This window comes from Callospermophilus lateralis, chromosome 3 (genome assembly GCF_048772815.1).
Source record: "Callospermophilus lateralis isolate mCalLat2 chromosome 3, mCalLat2.hap1, whole genome shotgun sequence".
Classification (NCBI taxonomy): domain Eukaryota; kingdom Metazoa; phylum Chordata; class Mammalia; order Rodentia; family Sciuridae; genus Callospermophilus; species Callospermophilus lateralis.
Genome location: NC_135307.1, coordinates 132,781,481 through 132,801,100, shown reverse-complemented (window position 1 = coordinate 132,801,100; position 19,620 = coordinate 132,781,481). Strand labels below are relative to the sequence as shown.

General features: G+C 42.0%; 1 protein-coding gene across 2 annotated transcripts in view; it reads right to left on the bottom strand.

Moving 5' to 3' along the window:
- The window catches only part of Crtc3 (CREB regulated transcription coactivator 3), a 108,960-nt gene that overhangs the window by 14,486 nt on the left and 74,854 nt on the right, over window positions 1-19,620 (bottom strand). The window contains exons 7-10 of one of the 2 annotated variants that reach the window (XM_076851298.1): window positions 13,066-13,101; window positions 9,534-9,619; window positions 8,062-8,111; window positions 1,113-1,330 (exon numbers count right to left, since the gene is read on the bottom strand). In XM_076851298.1, coding sequence (XP_076707413.1) covers window positions 1,113-1,330; window positions 8,062-8,111; window positions 9,534-9,619; window positions 13,066-13,101 — 390 coding nt within the window. The remainder of the gene's footprint in view (window positions 1-1,112; window positions 1,331-8,061; window positions 8,112-9,533; window positions 9,620-13,065; window positions 13,102-19,620) is intronic. The other variant, XM_076851299.1, reaches the window with a different exon arrangement.

The window sequence follows — 19,620 nt, the reverse complement described above, 5'->3', positions numbered from 1 at the left end:
TAACAAAAAATACCAAACAAAAGTAAAGGTGGTCTCTGAAATCAATTCTGCAAACCTGAAATTATGTTGTACAGAGCATTGCTGCCGCCATTAGAGAAGCTTCCAGGTTACTACCCTGAAGAGGACCACTCTCATTTAAGTTCTGGCAAGTTCTGATTTGCTTGAGTCTCACTTTACTCAGAGCTGAAACCAGCAAACATTTCCTCCATTCAAACACCATTGTGAAGGGTTCCTTTCAAATGGAACGCTATGCAACTTAGGAGGACCATTATGACCAGGGGCAGCACTGTACTGCTGAGAGTAGGAGGGGTTCAAATCTTCCCTAGACACTGACAAAAGTATCTGCAGGTTCTAGAAAATTTAGACAGGTTTTGACACCAGGCCTGAACTGTGGGCAACAACCCATGCAGTAATACCCAAGCCACATTATGGGCAGCATTTAAAAAAAATATTTATTTTTTAGTTTTAGGTGGACACAATATCTTTATTTTACATTTATGTGGTGCTGAGGATCAAATCCATTGCCTTGTGCATGCTAGGCGAGTGTTCTACCACTGAGCCACAACCCCAGCCCTATGGGCAGCATTTTAATACAGCTAATGCCATATCTTTAAGTACTTCTGAAAATGCAAATGAATAATTTTGAACTGTAGATTTCTATTTAATATACACATACTAAGTATAAATAATTCTATCATATCCACTGTAAACTTTCTAAAATTCAAATACTCTCTTTTGAAATCCAAATAGAAATTGGAAGAATCAATAGAGATAGCTTAAATGATAAAACATCACCATACATTGATAAGAGATGCTAACATTTTCCAGGCAACATAGAGTGGATGTTTATTTCTTGATTCCCAAATCTTCTTCCTCAATACCACTTAATACATGGGTTTGTGACAACAATGAAGAATGAGGTTCAGCAGAGCTACCCCAGAGCTTATCAAATAGAGCAGAAATAGAACTTCCAAAGCAAATTGTCAGCATAGAGGCACACTACCACCACTCACATTCAAAGATGCATGGAACAGATACTACATAGCTGGGGACACAAGGGATTAAGCACCAAGGAGAACAACCAAGGTTCTTCCTAAGCAGGGAATACTTACCAGAGGAGCTTCTTATCCCCAGGTGAGTCATAGCAGCTGGGAGGTTGCCCATACTATTCCCCACACTCATACTACCAAAGAGGTTGTCACTGGTATCCAGGGAGGCAGGCAGGGGCACCGAGTAATGGAGGTTAGTTAGATCTGGCAATGACCCTCCAGTGTTCAGGGTCCCCAGAAAGGGTGAGAGGCCTATGTTTTGGCCATTATGTGGGAAAGCACTAGAAAAAAAGAAAAGAAAGATAAGTATTAATTTCTGCAATGCATTTGGCTGTTGTCAAATAAGAACAGTGGCTATCAAAGATCAAAGTTCTAGAGTAGGCTTTGCCTCTCCCTTGTTTCGAGAACTGGGACTGTGGGATTAATGTCTCTGAAATACAATTTCCTTACCTATTAAACAGGAGTAACGATGTCACCTATGCCTACTGTACAGGAATATTTTAAAGACCAGACTAAATTATGGATGCAAAAGCATTTTGAAAATTTTAAGCTACTATATAAAATATGAGGCACTACTTTATATTTATAGTTATTTTTATTAGATTTATAAATCATTTATAAATTTACGAGGTAGGAAAGACAATTTAGTCTTTCCTACCTCTTCCCATTACCCCCGCCAAAAAAAAAAAAAAAAAATCTATGAGCAACAAGTGACACTGGGAGCATGAAAGCATGTGTTGTCAGTGTCAGGATGGGTTATGGAGATGAAGGCTTTGCCAAGGACATGACATAGTGTGTTCATGGAACTGCAACTGCAAGGAGCTTAGCATGGCTGAAGTGTCAAATGTCAGGGCAGAGTACAGGGAAGGGAGGGTAGCAGGAGATGGGGTGGAAGAGGCAGGTAGGTGGAAAAACAAGATATACTGTTTCAATTATAGTTTCACAAACTTTAAAATAAGAAAAATCAGCCAGGCACACCTGTAAATCCCAGCAATTCAGGAGGCTGAGGCAGGAGGACTACAAGTTTGAGGCCAGCACCAAAAACTTAGCAAGACCCTGTCTTAAAATAAAATGGCTAGGGATGTAGCTGAGTGGTAGAACACCCCTGGAGTCAATCCCAATACAAAAAAAATAAAAAGGAGTGAGAAAAACTTGTTGCCATCCATCATTGATTGACATCTGTTGGCTGGTGACTGTGTGTCAGGCACTGGGCTCAGTGCTAAAGGTACAATTATGAACAAGCAAGGTGCTGTGAATACAGTCAGGCCTGCCCCTAACGTTTGCAGGCCTGGGGCAAGATTATAAATGGAGGCCAGCACACCATCTGTTCCAATTTGTAGAAGTTATAAATCAAATGAACAAACCCTTAAATGAACTTTGTTCTGTTTGTTCCTTGACAAATAATACCTTCATAATAGCCATATTCAAATATAGACTTCTACAACTTCTTAGTTCTCTGTACTAGAACACAGAGGGAGAGGCAGTCCCATCCTCAGACCACACCCCTCTCTTCCTGTCACAGCCCTGTTCTATGCCTCAGGGCACACAGGTGGCTGGGGTGGGGGGGCAGCCTCCACAGCCAAGCTCTGGCCACACCCTGCATCCCCCAACCATTCGGATTAGGGTGAGTGCTCTGCGGATCTCTGTGACCCCTTGGACTCCATTCCATGGGGGTGGGACCCTCTAAAAGGCAGGGCCTCCAGCCCTGTTCTGAGAGGACCCTATTCTTGGTATTCACACACTGGCAGGAGAAACAGAATGGTCAAACAAGCAACTGTAACATAGTAGGAAGCATACTGTGCCAGGTTTGAAGGGGGCCGGTACAACCAGGAGTTACAAATGACACTGGGAGCATAAAAGCATGTGTTGTCAGTGTCAGGATGGGTTATGGAGGTGAAGGCTTTGCCAAGGACATGACACAGTATGTTCAAGGAACTGCAAGGAGTTTGGCATGGTCGAGGTGTCAGATGTCAGGGCAGAGTACAGGGAAGGGACAGTAGAAGGAGATGGAGTAGAAGAGAAAGGTGGGTAGGAAAACAGGAAGGAAGACTATGTACTGTTATGGTCTGGGTCAGGAACTGTACAGCAATGAGGGAACCTAGGGCAAGCTAGAGAATGACACTGAGAAATTCTACTATAGTTATAGAGTGGAAGATGGCATAAGTGAGCAGCAAGAGTCAGGGAGAGAATGCTCCTGCAGTGGCCCAGGTCTGATCTAGGAAAAGAATGATGTAATTGAAGAAGCTCTGGCCACACCCAGAAAGCACCATCAGCCAGGAACCGGGGACTGAGAATACTTCACTCAACACAGTGACACACAGTAGAGCACCAACCAGATACAACCACTGGCATTAGAGCCTGTAAGAGACTCAGACAAAGGGAGATAGCCATAAAGAACGTGGCGCAGTGTAATACGACTCAGCAGTAAAATGACAGGCTGGTAGCACCTGGTGGAGGAGGCTTCCTGGAAGATTCTGAACTGAGTTTGCAGGCTAATCCAGGCAATCTAGGCAGAAAAATCACTCCAAGAAGAGTTCGCAGCATGGGCAAAAGCAGGGAGGCATGAAGCCAGCAGTGTGCCCTAGAAACTGTGAGGACTAGGCCACCACAAAGGGTCAAGTTTAGAAGGGGTAGATAGTGATGAGAGGTGATATTGGAGGAGCAGGCCTTGAGCACCTGAGGCTGGAACTGAAAGCAAGACAAGAAGCCAGGGGAAGGCTGAAAGCAGAGGGGAGATGGATCTAGCCCTTTTTAGGGCAATGTGGATAACAGAGCTTGGGGGCAAGCACAGCCTGGAGGCAGAGACAAGCTGTGACAATGCTGAACAGTCACATGAGACATTACAACAGCATAGGGATGCAGAGGCGGGGATGGATTCTAAAGACATCTATAGAAGGTCAAGAATGGTCCCTGGGTTTCTGGCATGGGGACTGGTGGAACCACTCACTAAGATAGGAACCCTGGAGGCGTACAAGTAGACCAGGTGTAAAGGTGGGGTATGGGTAATATGATTGCTATTTTAGGCACTTTTTTTGAGGTTTTTCATATAGTATGCTATGAATGAACCTAGGGCAAGCTAGAGAATGACACTGAGAAATTCAGTGGGATGTCTCTCACTCAGTTAAGTTTTAGAGGAGGTAAATGACATCCTCAAGGACAGTTCCATTAGAACAGTGGAGGTGGAATCCAGGCCATGATTGGTTGAAGAGTAGATACTGGGGGGAGGAGGTGTGTAAATACTGGTTGTAAATATGGGGTGTGTGTGTGTGTGTGTAAATACTGGGGTTGTGGCTCAGCGGTACAGTGCTAGCCTAGCCTGAGTTCTATTCTCAGCACCACAGAAAAATAAATAAATAAAAATAAAGATATTGTGTCCAACTACAACTAAAAAATAAATATTAAAGAAAAAAAAGAGTAAATACTCAGGACTGGGCTATAGCTCAGTTAGTAGAGTGCCTGCCCCACATGCACAAGGCCCTGGGTTCAATCCCTAGAAACCCCTCCCTCCCCCGCCACAAACATACAGTGAATATTCCTTTGAAAAGTGTGGAATAATAAAAAAATAAGCAAAAGGAAGATAAGTAGAGGAAGGAGAATGAGGGAGGGACAAGGAGAGAGAATGAAGGAGGGACAAGGAACTAATATGGAGTAAATCAAATTCTATGCATGTGTGATTTTTGTCAAAATGAACCCAACATAACTTAATGCTCTAAAAAAATAAATTTGTCTAATGTGGGAGGCCATCCTTGCACATAATTGAGTTACCTCCCTGGCTGGGTGTGAGGCGCTCAGACACTTTTCTATGTGTTAACAGCTTTCCCCACCCTTCTTGGGTCCGAGGGCTTGTCCGTGTGGAGGCGTGCTTAACCACAGTCCCTAAAGATCCAAATGTCTCACCTGACCTTGGAACAATAATCCCCTTAATCTTCATTGGATGAAATTTTCCCTAGAATTTTTTGTTCCCCAATAAAAGTCCTCTCCCTGGTGTGTTCTCTCTCTCTCACTGGCCTCTTCAGTAAACCTTGCTACTTTAATGAGTAGCTAGAGTCTGGGGGTTTGAGAAGTCGTCCTGGAGCTGGTTTAAAGGTAAATGGAGTCTGTGTCTTTAATTTAAACTCCCTTAGGATTTCCCACATAGCCGAACCTTCATATATATTGTCTGTGCTGGCCGTGGACTAAAGTCTAAGAATTCTGGGAAGCAGAAGGAAGAAGTAGTGGAGATATCTCAGAAGGGCAAAGGGGATAAGGGTGGGGAAATAGAGAAAGCCATCCTTCTTGAATAGGAAGGACCTGTGTCCTGAGAGTAAAAAAGGAGGATGGTATACCCTAGAGTCAGCAGTAACATTCTAAACAACTTCTTGTGGGGCATGGTGGCACATGCCTGTAATCCCAGTGACTTGGAAGGCTGAGGCAGGGGGATCGCAAGTAAGAGGACAGCCCCAGCAATTTAGTGATGCCCTAAGCAACTTAGGGAGATCCTGTCTCAAAATAAAAAAAATAAAAAGGGCTAGGGATGTAGCTCACTGGTTAAGTGGCCCTGGGTTCAATCTCTAGTACCAAAACCAAACCAAAACAAAAACCCCAACTTCCCTGCAGATTAGAGGAAGAAAGACAAATGGTCAGTTTCCAAATATCGTTACTATCTATGAGAGTCATCAGTGGACCTGATAATAGGCAGGTAACATTCTCCCTGGCTCAAAATCCTCCAGTGACTTTCATCTTCTCTGAGTACAGTTCAGGCTAAGCCAGCCTCATTATCCAATCCTGCCTGTGGTCTGCCTGGAACCTTCTTCTCCTCACTTCATTCTAGATTCTGGGCACATGTCATCCTACTAGAAAGTCCTTCCTGTCACTCATCATGGCCCATATCCTTATTCTTCTTTTTCTTCATTTCATTTCCCAACATATGACACACATACTATTGATGTGCTGATTTGTTTTTGCCTATCTTACTCCACAAGAACATTAGCTCCTTGTAAACAGGGACTTGATCTGCTTTGTTCATTGTTCTACCTGGCACCTGGAATTAGGAAGTCAATAAATATTGCATGAATAGGAGTCACTGAATGGAATGCTACCTCTAACAGAAGAGCAAGAAAGCAACTTTCTTTATCTAAGAAACACTGGCTTTAACACTTCAGGGTTAACATATCATAGCTCAGTTCCATGATATCAGCCTCCAGAGCCCGGAGCATCCATTTGTCTGAGGGTTTGGCCAAAACTGTTCTTGAGGAAAATCTTGGACCTCTCTGTGGAGACAGGTCCTGCACCCCGGGTGGGCTGGTCTCTTTGTCCTTCTGGGTGCTTGGCAAGCTTTATGACTTTCTGAAGAGAAGGTCAACTCCCTTTACAGCTCAGCAGGCTGCTAATTACTTAATTTATATTTAACCAGCCAAAAAGAATGTCTGGGTCCCAGGTATTCAGTAGGGAGTGACCTGAAGGCACTTCTGGAAAGCTTTTTTGGGGAACAATATTTAAGGATGGCCTGAACTTGATTTAGTTCACCCACAGACCCCCTAACATGGATTCTTGGACCAAACCAGATCATACCAGGGTCCCATTTTCACTTCACACTGCTTTGGCCCTGGAAAGACCTGCTGTTCCTGCTGTTTACCAAGTAAACAAAGAACTTGTGCATGGTAGGCAAGTGCTCTACTCCTGAGCCCCAACCCCACCCAAGACTGGCTATTTCTGCATTGGCTTCAGTTCCAGACTGTGGGACTATACTGAGAATGCTGTGACAAAAATCCCTCCACTGATCTCTCAGTGTTCTCTCAAGACACTGCCAAGGAAGTCCCAAGAGGTCCTCTCTGTAGACCCATGGCAGAGGGTTCTTCCAGTCAGCCACAGTAGCAAGAGGTGGCATCAGTCCTTTTTGAGTGTCTGCGAATACCTGGATTTCATTAGTCTCCTTATTCTTCCTTAGTCTAAACTTCCTCAAAAACCTCTTCTTCTTTTTAAAATTTCTTGTACTACATATATTTTTATAAATTGCCTCAATTTGGTGGGATGAAGTACTGGGGATTGATCTTAGGGGTGCTTTACCACTGAGTCACATCCCCAGCCCTTTTTATATTTTGAGACAGGATCTCCCTAAGTTGTTTAGGGCCTCACTAAGTTGCTGAAGGTAGCCTCAAACTTGTGATTCTCCTTCTTCAGCCTCCTGAGTCTCTGGGATTACAGGTGTGGGCCATCAAGTTCCAGCACTGCCTCATACTTTTTAGAGAGTAAAGTTGTATAGTATGAAATTAATTAATTAATAGTTTCATAGAAAGTCTTTTTTTCATATGGCAAATCTTCCCATTTATTCATTCTTCATTTGTTTCTTCAAAATTATGGTATTTATATACCATAAAATTTACTGTCTTACCCAATATTAAAGGCACAGGTCAGTGGCATTAAGTATATTCACAGAACTCTCTTAATCAACTTTTATATAAACGATTTCCAGGATAACTGATGCTTTCTTTTTCTCTGGCCAATGTGTCAGCTATGCCCATGTTGGGCCATAGGCAGGAGGCTGGTGGGTTCCCTTCAGCCCTTGCCTGCTTCTGTGGCTGCCAGGCTAGTTGTATGCCTGCCCAGGGTCAGTTGTGTTATTCTCAAATATATTTAAGGCCATTTAATTGCTATTGCAGTTATAGAATTGAATTAATGTACAGGCAATATGAGTATCAAAAGAGATGGCTGTGTAGGGCGCGGTGGTGCGTGCTTGTAATCCCAGCAGCAGGAGGATCTCAAATTCAAAGCCAGCCTTGGCAAAAGCGAGGTGCTAAGAAACTCAGTGAGACCTTGTCTCTGAGTAAAATATAAAATAGGGCTGGGAATGTGGCTCAGTGGTCAAATGTCCCTGAGTTCAATCCCCGGTACCAAAAAAAAAAAAAAAGATGGCTGTTTTTATGAAAATGCAGTTGACTTTCAATTTACACATAGCCATAAGTTTCAGAGTTCTGTGACAAAGCAGTAAGACTTTCCTCTTGGGAAAACCTTCAGCAGAATGAACATTACTTACTTGCCACCTCCAACATCACAGGATCGAGGACGCCCTGACAGGGACTGAATCTGGGAAGAGACAAAGAAAACTGGGCTCACTTACCGCAACGCTGAATTCAAATTTTTGAAAAGTATCTTCGTGGGGATCTTGGGACTCCAGTCAGCACAGCTGAGAGCAGTGCTCACCAACAGCAGCCTCACAGAGCACCCATTTGGGTTCTGAAGAGGCTTTTAAAATTCTTCAGCTTCCAGACACAAGGGAGATATAACAGTAATATATTCTCTTACTTTGATGCTTTATTAATGTATCTTCTAGATGAATATTATTTCCTTCAAAAAAGCCAATATTTTACATATAGAGCTTTTAAGTAAACATTTTTTTCCCCAATTGGCTTGAGGATAAGAAAGAAATAGAAAAGCAAAATATGATAAAGAAAGATGAAATGAATGTCAAAAGAAAAAAATAATTCAATTAGATAAACTCTGGGGGGCGGGAGTGAGTACTATAAATCCATAAGAACTGAAAAAGATGAGCACCTCTTTTCAAAGACAGCAGCCCCTGGTCCTCAGGGGGAAAGCCAAGTGCTTGCTTGGCTAGAGAAGTCAAAGCCATCCTCTGATAAAAGCCTCCAAAACCACTTGACCAAAAACATACCATACAACTGCTTCTCCTATGCTTAAATATGTAAATTTTAAATCATAGCTTTTTATCCCCCCAAAGATTAACATCAAATACATCTTGACTTTATTAAAAATTTGTTAAGCCTACTCTAATGCTAGCAGAGACTTTGGTATGGTTGGTGGAAGAAAACGGAGCTGGACCAAAGGGATCCTAACAGGTTAACTACAGAGACAGTATAAGTGATTACAACAGAGCATCGTTAAGGGGTGGAACACATGAACTTTTCTTTCAAAATCAAGACAGCTTCCTTACAGGAAGGAAGGTTAAATCAAGTACTGTGGGCCTCCCTTTTGCCCACAGTGGGTGAACAGGGTGGAAGTCAGCTAGCACAATTTTAGACACAAATGCTCAAAGGCTCATCAAAATCACAGTAAAACAGATGACTCATTTACTGGCTCCTGGAGAATACAAGTCAAAGGCCCTTGATTTTAAAAAGGATTATCTGCTGCAATAATAATTCTGGATATAAGCTGGAGACCAGAAGAAGGTGATGGCTTACAAAACAGAGAGATCAGCTATGACTTGTTACCAGGTTTCAGAGCTTTTAACAACATGAATAAAATACATAATAGGGCTTAAAAGGTTTCTTTTTTTGAATGAATAAATTCCCATGAAAATCAGGAAGTCAAAGATCAGTGTACTGATTCATCAACACAAATGTGATCATTTTTACTTGAGAAATCATTCCCAACTATATTTTTCTTCTCTGTCTCCCCACTCCTCTTGTTTCCGCCTCTGCAGGATTTTATAATACCTCTGAAGTGCAAACATCCAGTGACAACAAGCATAGTTAAGTACTGTTCACCCACCTCCTTAGTCTCCCATAGTTGTTTTGGCAGTGGCTTTGGAACATTTAACAGATTTTCTTCTTTCAATGGGCCAGGGAAAGATGCCACTAAAAGGGGGGAAAGAAAATTCATTGCATTAGAGGGCAGCCATCCTATCTTTGGATAAACAAATTATCTTTGTAAAAACATGATTTATTTAAAAAATATTTATTAACTGTTTACAAGGGAAAGTGCTTTCAGCATCACTGTGGGGTTGCATAGATAGTAAGCAGACATGGATTCAACTGTAAGGAATTTGTAACCTAGCCCACATGAGGTCAACACATAAATAACAGCACTGAGAGAAGAAACCAGGGGATGCCCAGGAGAATCACTGGTACAGTGCTGCTGCCTTACAGGAAAGAATGAATCCAGGGAGGCTCTGGAGATAAGTGCTCTGGGCAGCCCTTTAAAGACCCCGGGAAGACATTCCAAGGAGGAAAAATTAAGAAAAAGGCCTAAGGAGAGAGAAAATTATGGGCAACGATAGCATAGAGTAGTTCTTATCATGTGGAACATAGGCTAGGTAAAAGAGTGGTTGGAAATAAAATGTAAAAGATTAAGACTAGGTAGGGAATGGCCCTGCAGGCTTGGAAAGAGTGGTAAGAAGAGGCACACAATAATCTAGGGAAGAATGAGATGGAAAATAGAAAGAGCATGTGGAAGCCATGATGGCAATGAAGGTGCTTGGTAATGGGCTAGGACAGGGAATAAAGAGGAATTAGTAACCCAGCAGATTTGAGGAAGGTCAGCTGAGGACTCCTAGCGGCCTCAAAAGCTCTAAAACAACCTGGCTGTGTGTGAAGGGCCCATACCAGGGCCTTCTACTTTAACACTATCAGTCATTCCAGGTAAAATAAGAATGCTGATTCACAAAACAAATGAAAGCTTTGTGTTCTCAAAGATGGGCCAGAGGACGAGGGCTGACCCTGAGGAAACACAGGATCTGATGTTAGGAGGGAAATCAGCATCAGATGCTGGTTGACTGTTCAGAATGAGGAATGCTGTTACGTTCTGGTGACCATGTAGCTCCACTGTGTCAGGACTGTCTAGTCCTAACCCCACACAGCATGGATAATGGACCCCAGAAAGAAGTCACTTAAAACAGGAACCAGACTGTAAACCCAGCAACTTGGGAGGCTGAGATAAGAGGATTGCAAATTCAAGGCCAGCCTCAGCAATTTAGCAAGGCCCCAGCAACTTATTGAGGCCCCGTCTCAAAAAATAAAGAGGGCTGGCAATGTGGTTCAATGGTTAGGCACTCCTGGGTTTAATCCCCAGTGCCTAAAACAAAACAAACCAAGGGCCAAAAATTTCAAAGTAATTTTGAGAAAAGGGTTTAAAATACTTTAAAATAAGTTTATTTCTATTTAATGAAACTTAGGATATAATTACAATCATGAATTCCTAGAATTAAGTATGGATAGAGTGTATAATTCCTCTGATAGCACTGCAAGGGAATGATACAATGATCTTCACAGTTAATCTTACCAGCATCATCACAACAATGTCATTTCTGCAAAAATAGCTCACGCTTTATCAATGTTCCCAGGTGTCTCTCAATCTTGATATTCAAATACCCCTCTCCCTCTCTTTTTAAATGCTTCTAGGGATTGACAGCCTGTGATGTATGTGCTCACTCTACAATTTAAGCTGCATCCTCAGACCAAATTACTCTTTTGAAGGGCTTATTTTGTCAACATCCTTGTGGATTTTCTTTTCTCCTGATGTTACCTGGTCTAATCATTAATATAAACTGCTTCAGAAACTTCACAAGGACAGGGCCGGATCTATGTTTCACTGGCTGTGGGGAGAAACTTAAAATAGTGCTTGGGAAATTTGGATCCTAAAACTGTCTGCCCACAAACTGGAGGACAAGAATAAGAGGTCTCGAGAGCCTTTCTAAACCAGGACAATAGGAGATCAAGAAGAAAAAAGTGATCTGGGCATGGTGACACAGGCCTATAATCCCAGCAATTTGGGAAGCAGAGGCAGGAGGATTGTAAATTCAAGGCCAGCTTCAGCAATTTGATAAGTTCCTATGTAATTTAGTAGTACAGCAGCACCCCTGGGCTCAATGCCCATATAGACAAAAGGGGGTGGGGGAAGGGGAGGGAGGAAAGTGCTCTCATAGGTGTCGGACACTAGGAGAAGTCCTAAGGGCTGAGTCAGACTCAAGACTACCAGAGAGATAACAGGGATTGTTTTCTGTGAGAAACACATTATTTTTTATTTGTTTTCCACTTTTTTTTTTTTTTTTTTTTTTTGGTAGTGCTAGGGATTAAACCCAGGGCCTTATGCATGTGAGGCAAGCACTCTACCAGCTGAGCTATATCCCTAGCCCTCATTTGTTTTTCATCCAAAATTTGATGGGAATTCTTCAAAGAATCCACGGGATATGTGTGTGTGTGTGTGTGTGTGTGTGTGTGTTGCGTGCACGTGCAAACAACCTTGAAGGCATTTCTTCATTTCTATCCTAATGGATTAGATGCTTATTAATGTTTTCATGCTTTCATTTAATGCCTGAAACAGCTTGTTCAGAAAAGGAGTTTGTAGGATGATGAGAGACAACTGTGTCTCTCAAGCAGGATTTTCCTCATTTATCATATTACCCATGAGCCTTATCTCTATGACATATAAATCTAATTTAGCTGTTCAGCTTCAGTTCATGAAAATTAAATTTCAATTTATGAAGATTTAGGGAAAAGAAAATATTGCCTGGTTCCAAATGAATAAATGAAGTGTTGGACTCTCATTTGTCCAAGGCTTTGAGCGTCTTTTCAGCAGAACTCCAGCATTATTTTAATTGGCTTTATAAAGAAACTCAGTATCACTGTGCACAGTGGCGCATGCCTATAATCCTAGTGACTCGGGAGGCTGAGGCAGGAGGATCACGAGTTCAAACACAGCCTCAGCAACTCAGTGAGGCCCTAAGCAACTCAGCAAGACTCTGTCTCTAATAAAATATAAAAAAGGGCTGGGGATACGGCTCAGTGGTTAAGCACCCCTTGGTTCAATCTCTGGTTACCCCCCCCCCCAAAAAAAAGAAACTCGGTATCTTCTGCAAAATTTATCATTTCATTTTGTGATCAATTTATATTTTCCTTGCATTTCTTATTTAAATCTGCCAATTACTGAATCATGAAGACTAAATAGGCAGAGACAATGTTGACGAGAGAGGGATATTGGAATAACTAATTATTTAACTGATGGGTTAATTCATATTTTTATGCAGTTAAGACTTTTGTTCCCCTGCACAACCTTATGACTGTGGGGACTTGGGTAACAACGAAACTTCACAACCTAATCACCTATTTCCTTTCTTAGAGCTTTGGTCATGGATACTCATAATTTTCTAGAAGAGCATATCAGAATAAAATACAATCAGTGGTCATCAACCTTTGCAGGGGAGTCTTAAAAATATGAGTATTAATTAGTTCAACTGTTGAAAGAAGGTTATGCATATGAGGACCAGCATCCCACTCCAACACAGGTAAGTAAAACCGATTCATACCTTCCCCGTGTCCATCATTCTCACCATCACAGAAACCTGGTGGGAAAGAAAAAAACACTTTCATGTGGTGCTTTAATTTTCATTTATTCATGAATTAGTAACTTTCTGATTTGTAATACAATTTTTTGAAAATTCTAAAGCAGTTTTAATATATCAATGCTTGTTCAATGTGCTTTAGTGTTTATACTAAAATTAGATGTAGTTTGAGTCTAAAGTTGGTGCCTGTCTACTTTTCTTTTCCTTTAAAATTGTCTGTCTGAAATTTTCTTACTGCCTCTGTCCTGAGAGAACAACTTTTATGAAGCCTTAGAAGCTCTCTTTGAATCAAAAAGAAGTCTGGCTTGAAACTCTTCCAAATGTGTAAGCTGGGGGAGGGTACGTATTTCTAAGAGACCATGTCACTGTCTTAGACTTAATATGGGTGTTTATAGGAACAAAGTGGAAGCTCCATGCTGGATGTTGTTAATATATATTTCTTACAAAGTCAAGTTAATTTTTTTAAAAAAATGTACCTGGAGTCAAAGTCATTTTAAAGGGCCCATGTGATAGCTATTTCCAAAGTTTTAAAAATTTGACTTGGAATAAGTTCTGGCTGAATAAAGAATATTTAATCCATGAATTATCTAGTGGAGCCTAAGGGCCAAGGCTACACTGAGAGTCCCCAGAAGCACTAAGAGATCCTTAAATTAAGCACACAAACAAAGACAGAATTTCTTTCCAGCCCATATGAACAGAATCTAGGTTAGTGATTGAAAAGTTTATTTTAGTGCACAAAAGACCTTTTGGGTAAGCTTGTTAAAATGCAGGTTCTTGGGCCCAACCCTAAAAGACGTTGACTCCAAAAGTATGAGAACTGGCTGAGGAATCTGTCTTCAATAATCATCTCTGGGGACTCTCCTGCAGAAGGTCATTGGCTCACTCTTTAGGGAGACTTGGACTAGGCTGCCACTTACTTCATCAGTAATTTAGCACCTCTAAAGAAAAGCCATGTGAACGGGAGAACCTTAAAAAGCCAAGTACAGAAAAACAAAAGATGTAGCCCTGCTGTCAGAACTGTCAAAAGGAGAGGAAGGAAAACTCTGATTCACATTTTGGCTTTTTGGGAAAGGGCAGGAAACTTGACCATTCTGATCAGTAAAATGTGATTGCCCTGAGGTGTGGTAGTGCACGCCTATTAATAATCCCAGTTACTTGGGAGGCTAAGGCAAGAGAACTTCAAGTTCAAGGCCAGTCTGGCCAACTCAATGACACTTTGTCTTATAATAAAAACTACAAAGAGCTGGGAGCCAGGCACAGTGGTGCACACCTGAAATCCCAGCAACTCGGGAGGCTGAGGCAGGAAGAGTTCAAAGCCAGCCTCAGATTAGTGAGATACTTAGCAACTCATGGAGATCCTGTCTCTAAATAAAGTATAAAAAAAGGGCTGGGGATGTGCTCAGTGGAAGCCTTTTGGGCTCAATACAAAAAAAAAAAAAATGTAGTTATCCTACTAAGAATTTAAAACTAAGTTCTATATAGTAAATTAGTATGGTATGTGGAATAATATCATATTCAAGATACCGATTAAGACTGACTTGTCCTTGAAACATGAAGATGCAACTGAGAGCTACCACGTAAAACTGTCAGAGAGGCCATCAGATTCCCCACATGACATCCCATTAGTGCCACCCTCTCCATCAGACTGGGGCAGAAGGAAGGCTTCATGTCTGAGTTAGGCATTGAAGGACAATGAGGAAGATGATAATAACAGCCAGCATTATTGTGCACTTATGATGGGTCAGGCACTTCTCAAAGATGAGTTCCGGTAATTCTAGCAGAAACTCTTTGAGATAGGCGCTATTATCATGTCCGAGACTACACTGCTGGTTCTAGGACAAGGACTCCCCTGCAAAGGTTGATGACCGCTGATTGTATTATTCTTCTGATAAGCTCTTCTAGAAAATTATGAGTATCCATGACCATGTCCCAAGACAATTTGTTGAACCAGAAGGATTTAGACAGTTGGAAGTAAAGTTGATTATGAAATGGAGACAGGAGGAGAAGTGGGGAAGGGGTATGGAGAAGAGGGAGGAAGGGAAGAGGAAGATGTGTATGTAGGGCAAGGCAGAGGATGGGGAAGCCTGGCTGCAGCTCAAGGGGGAAGGAATGGGAGATAAGGCTGGAGTGAAGGGGTCTGCCAGTAATTGGACATGAGTTGGGGAATAAAAGGTTTTAGACACTCCTCTTGCAGAAGAATGTGAGACCCACTAAAAAGAGAAAGCCTCAAGGCAGGGAAACCTGGCAGAAAACCAGTATAATAGACACAAAATGGGGTACTGGCAGTGAGTACAGAAAATAAGAAGGCTTGAGATTCATTGCAGGGATAGAATGATCAGAATTTGGCTATTGTATGGGTGCAAGGGGAAGGAGAACAAGGGTCATTAAATATACTCTTAAGTGTTATCTTAAACGATTAGAGGATGAGGATGATGATCACTGATATGTTAGCACCAAGTTAGCATAAGCAAAATGTCCAAGGCTGGATTCTTCCCACCAAATAAAAAATACCAGAAGATATAATTATAAATTAAGGGTTAAAAATTTAAAAAGGAACCAGTTGTGACTGAGTATCTGAAAACAGAGGGAATTAATTCACTTCAGTCCCACAGGGGATGGGACAGCAATGACTGAGGCTGTATCTGTGTTCCAGGAATCCTCATAGCGCCGGGGCCTCAGAGAGCTGACCTAAGTGCATCTGAGACCACGTTCCTTCTGCACGTTCCCATGCCTGGCAAGTCTAATATAATTCCTCACATGGTCTTAATTTGAGGTACAAGAGAAGTCAAAAGGCGGATCCCTTAATCAGAGTGAGCTCTGGAATTTCAGCCTTTACATCCTGGGCCCTCTTGCCACCTCAGTGACACTCCTTTTGCCCCTCTTCAGACTTGGGATGCTTGTGCCAGACAATCAAATGTCATTATTAGGCTCACATCTCTTAGGGTTATTTAAAACCTTCTTCTTAACTCTGCAGTCAAAGTTTATTGCCAGTTGAAAGGTCACTGAGGTACAAAGAATATCAGCCCCTCTAGAGTAGGAGCAAAGGACTGTACTCCCCAAAGATGGCGATATTCAACTCCTACTGCTCTGGGTGTGAAGACAAGTCACATGCTATTCTGTGCTTGACCCTAGACTGCTCCTTGAGAGATCAAGGCCTGCTCCAGCCCCCTCCTCCATATGCTGGCCATTAGAGGAAGGGAGTCTAGGGATAGCCCCAGGCCGTGAAGCAGGGCAAGTGTCACAGAGAGCCCTAGTGCTTGCTATCTGCATGCGTGTGCAAAATGGTAATTAAACTGCACATGCTGCCAGGGAAATGGTCAACCCTTCTCTTTATAGATTCTGCCTACTTAAACAAGAAGACGAAATTATAAAAATCCCATTTGATTGTATGAAAGTTTATTTCTGGCATTTACCCACTGCTTATCACTGCTAATTATCATGCAAGTTAATAACCATTATGAAAATTACTAAGCATGTATCAAACTAATGGCTTTATTTTCTGTGGACATGAACCTTCACTTACGAATGTATCAGAGTTTCCTGCTCATGTAGTTAAGCCATTGTGCAGCCTTATCATCTGCTCCCGAAAATAACAACAACAACTAAGTGGGATCCCTCACTACACTGAGCAAAGACTCCTAGGGAAACGTCGGTTATTATTGCTCCCACCACAGAACCTAGTTCTGGGCTCCAATTATATTTTCCCATCCCCTTTTTAATTTTTACTTTATTTGGTTGGTCCTATAAAAAGAAATACCTTTTTGTAAAGCTAGTTGATATTTTTAAAATCCTAAAGGAAAGAAAATGAAAAACTTCAATGAATTACAGGAGGAAAACACATAAAACTATTTAAAATAGCTCCCACCAACAAATAGAATTCTCCAGAAATAATTCCCATCCTTGGAGACTTGAATAATATTTTAAACACACTGGCTTTCCCATGTAAACACATCCATATTTGGATGTGTTTCTGAGTTCTGCTGTACTTGCAGGGCAGTTGTAGGAGCAGGCACACGGTTCGGACATCCAAGCTGGAGAATGGCCCACCTTCCATGGTGGTCAGATATTGTGGCCCTTTTCTAACTTCTGATTTGAAAAGGTGAGATCATCAGATTCTCATGTCAACTCAGGAGCCCTGCTTCAGAATTTTCTCCCTTCCTGTCCCCCAACCCCACCTTTTGGAACTGAGAAACTAAACAGGAGTGCTCTACCAATAAGCTCCATCCCCTGTCCTTTTTTATTTTGAGACAGGGTCTTGCTAAGTTGCTGAGGTTGGCCTCGAATTTGCCTCAGCCTCCCAGGTATCTCTTTACTTCTTTTATTATTGTTCTGCCTATCTGTATCAACATGTTTTTTTCATTTTTCTTATTCATATTCACATATTCTGATTTTGTGTGTGTGTGTGTGTGTGTGTGTGTGTGTGTGTGGTATTGGGGTTTGAACCTAAGGGCACTCTATCACTGAGCTATATCCATAGCCTTTTTTATATTTTATTTAGAGACAGGGTCTTGCTAAGATGCTGAAGGTCACACTAAGTTGCTGAGGCTGGCCTCTAATTTGCAATCCTCCTGCAATTCAGCCTCCTGAGTCATATGGATGTGGCCTGGCCTGACATTTCTCATCTCAGGCTAAATCACCCTTAGTATAAATACTTCCAATTCAAGTAACCACTTTCTTTAATTACTTTCTTTTCTCTTTGCATGCAAGCCTCAAAAACTCTTTAAATTATCCACGGTTCCCTTATTCTCTTGAGGCCTTCAGTCCCTTCTAAAGAAGCATAAACTTTGCTCAAAATGCAAAGGCCATGCAGATGTAGAAATGCATGAGTTCCAGGGCAAAGATCTATCAAGCTAGTTTGCTCCCAGTCCAGGGACACTAAGACCTGCTGTACCCACAGGTACTCCCGCTGATCATATTCTTGGCTTTTTTAGGCTTTGTTTATATATTCCCATCTATCTACCCTGAAGCTAAACTGTTCCATCTTCCCACACATCCCACTTCTATAAGTAGGGAGCAATCGACCCATATCCAATTTCAACATCTCCACCAACTTCACTCTCATATACCCATGTCCCACCAATTCTGAAAGACCGCATACTTTATGAGAAATCATTTAAGCAAGTGGAGTCTTTTCTAAATTGTACCAAGGGAACAAATATAGCAACAATTGTTATTAAAACCCATCCCTACGATATGCAAAAAATATAACCATGAATATTCTCCTTGGAAAAAACAGAGGATATTAAGACTTTAGTCCAAAATAAAGAAAACTAGAAAAACTGGTACTTTAGTAAAAGAATATTTATTCCCAATCCTCTTTCTCTCAGTCTGTAGATGGAATGGACAATTCAAGATAGTAGTTCTTTCTAGATTATAAGCCCCCAAAAGGTGGGTGTGGAATGTGACTAAATGAACCAGACTCATTTCAGGTGAGGGTCAAATGTGAGTGCCTAACATGTTTTAGCAAGTGCTCTGAATGTTTGAGCCACTGTGTGTTTTCTCTGCCCTTCTCCATTAGGAGGATTCCTCTGTGCCAGGGACTGTTAGGTATTAGAAAGAACGTGACCAGTAGATGTTACCTTTGAGAAATTTCCCCTAGGAGAGTGAAAGAAGCATGTGTATGAAAAAGCAGTCAAGTGTCCCACGTGTTAAGTCCATCTGTAATTAATACTTCAGGATGTTAGAAAGACATGGGTAGTTGGGGGCCAACAGAGATAGGAAGGTTCCAGAAGGCTACACAGAAATGCTGACACAAGTTGAAGTTCACAGTTGAAGTGTTGGCCAGGTGGACCAGGAACGAGTTACAAGAGGAAGAGATGGGAACAGGATGAAACAGCAGAACTCCAAGGCTGACTCAGGGAATGAGGCTGGGGAGCAGAGGGAAGAGGCAGGCAAGTGCCCAATCCTGGGGTACATGTCACTCCAGAAGACAGATCTGGACTCTTTCTCCTAGGGGTAAGTAAGTGGCACTGCTGGCTTTCAGAAGGACAGGAACAAGAGTAGGACTTGGGTTCAGATGGTGTGAATGTGCCTTTACCCCACTCCTTCACTCTTGGCCTTTCTCTCCTGGACTCACTCTGGCCCAAAGGAGGTAGGATGGTGATCTGAACAGCAAAATAGGGAAAGAGGGAGCAGGTAGTGCTCAGCTCTGCTCCCTCTCTTCCTCCTTCCCAGGGGCAAGTTTTCCTGCACAGAGCACGAAAACTTCTTCTCTGCTCCTCGCTGCCCAAGTCCTGTCTGAATACTTCTTCCATAGGGGAACATCTTGCACCAGGACTGCCAGCCACTGGAGAGTCTGCCTCATCTTTTTTTTTTTTTTTCCAGAAAGAGAGAGAGAATTTTTTTTTTTTTTTTTGGTAAGAGAGAGAGAGAGAGAGAGAGAGAGAGAGACAGAGATATACAGAGAGAGAAAGAGAGACAGAGAGTTTTAATATTTATTTTTTAGTTTTTGGCGGACACAACATCTTTGTTTGTATGTGGTGTTGAGGATCGAACCCGGGCTGCACGCATGCGAGGCGA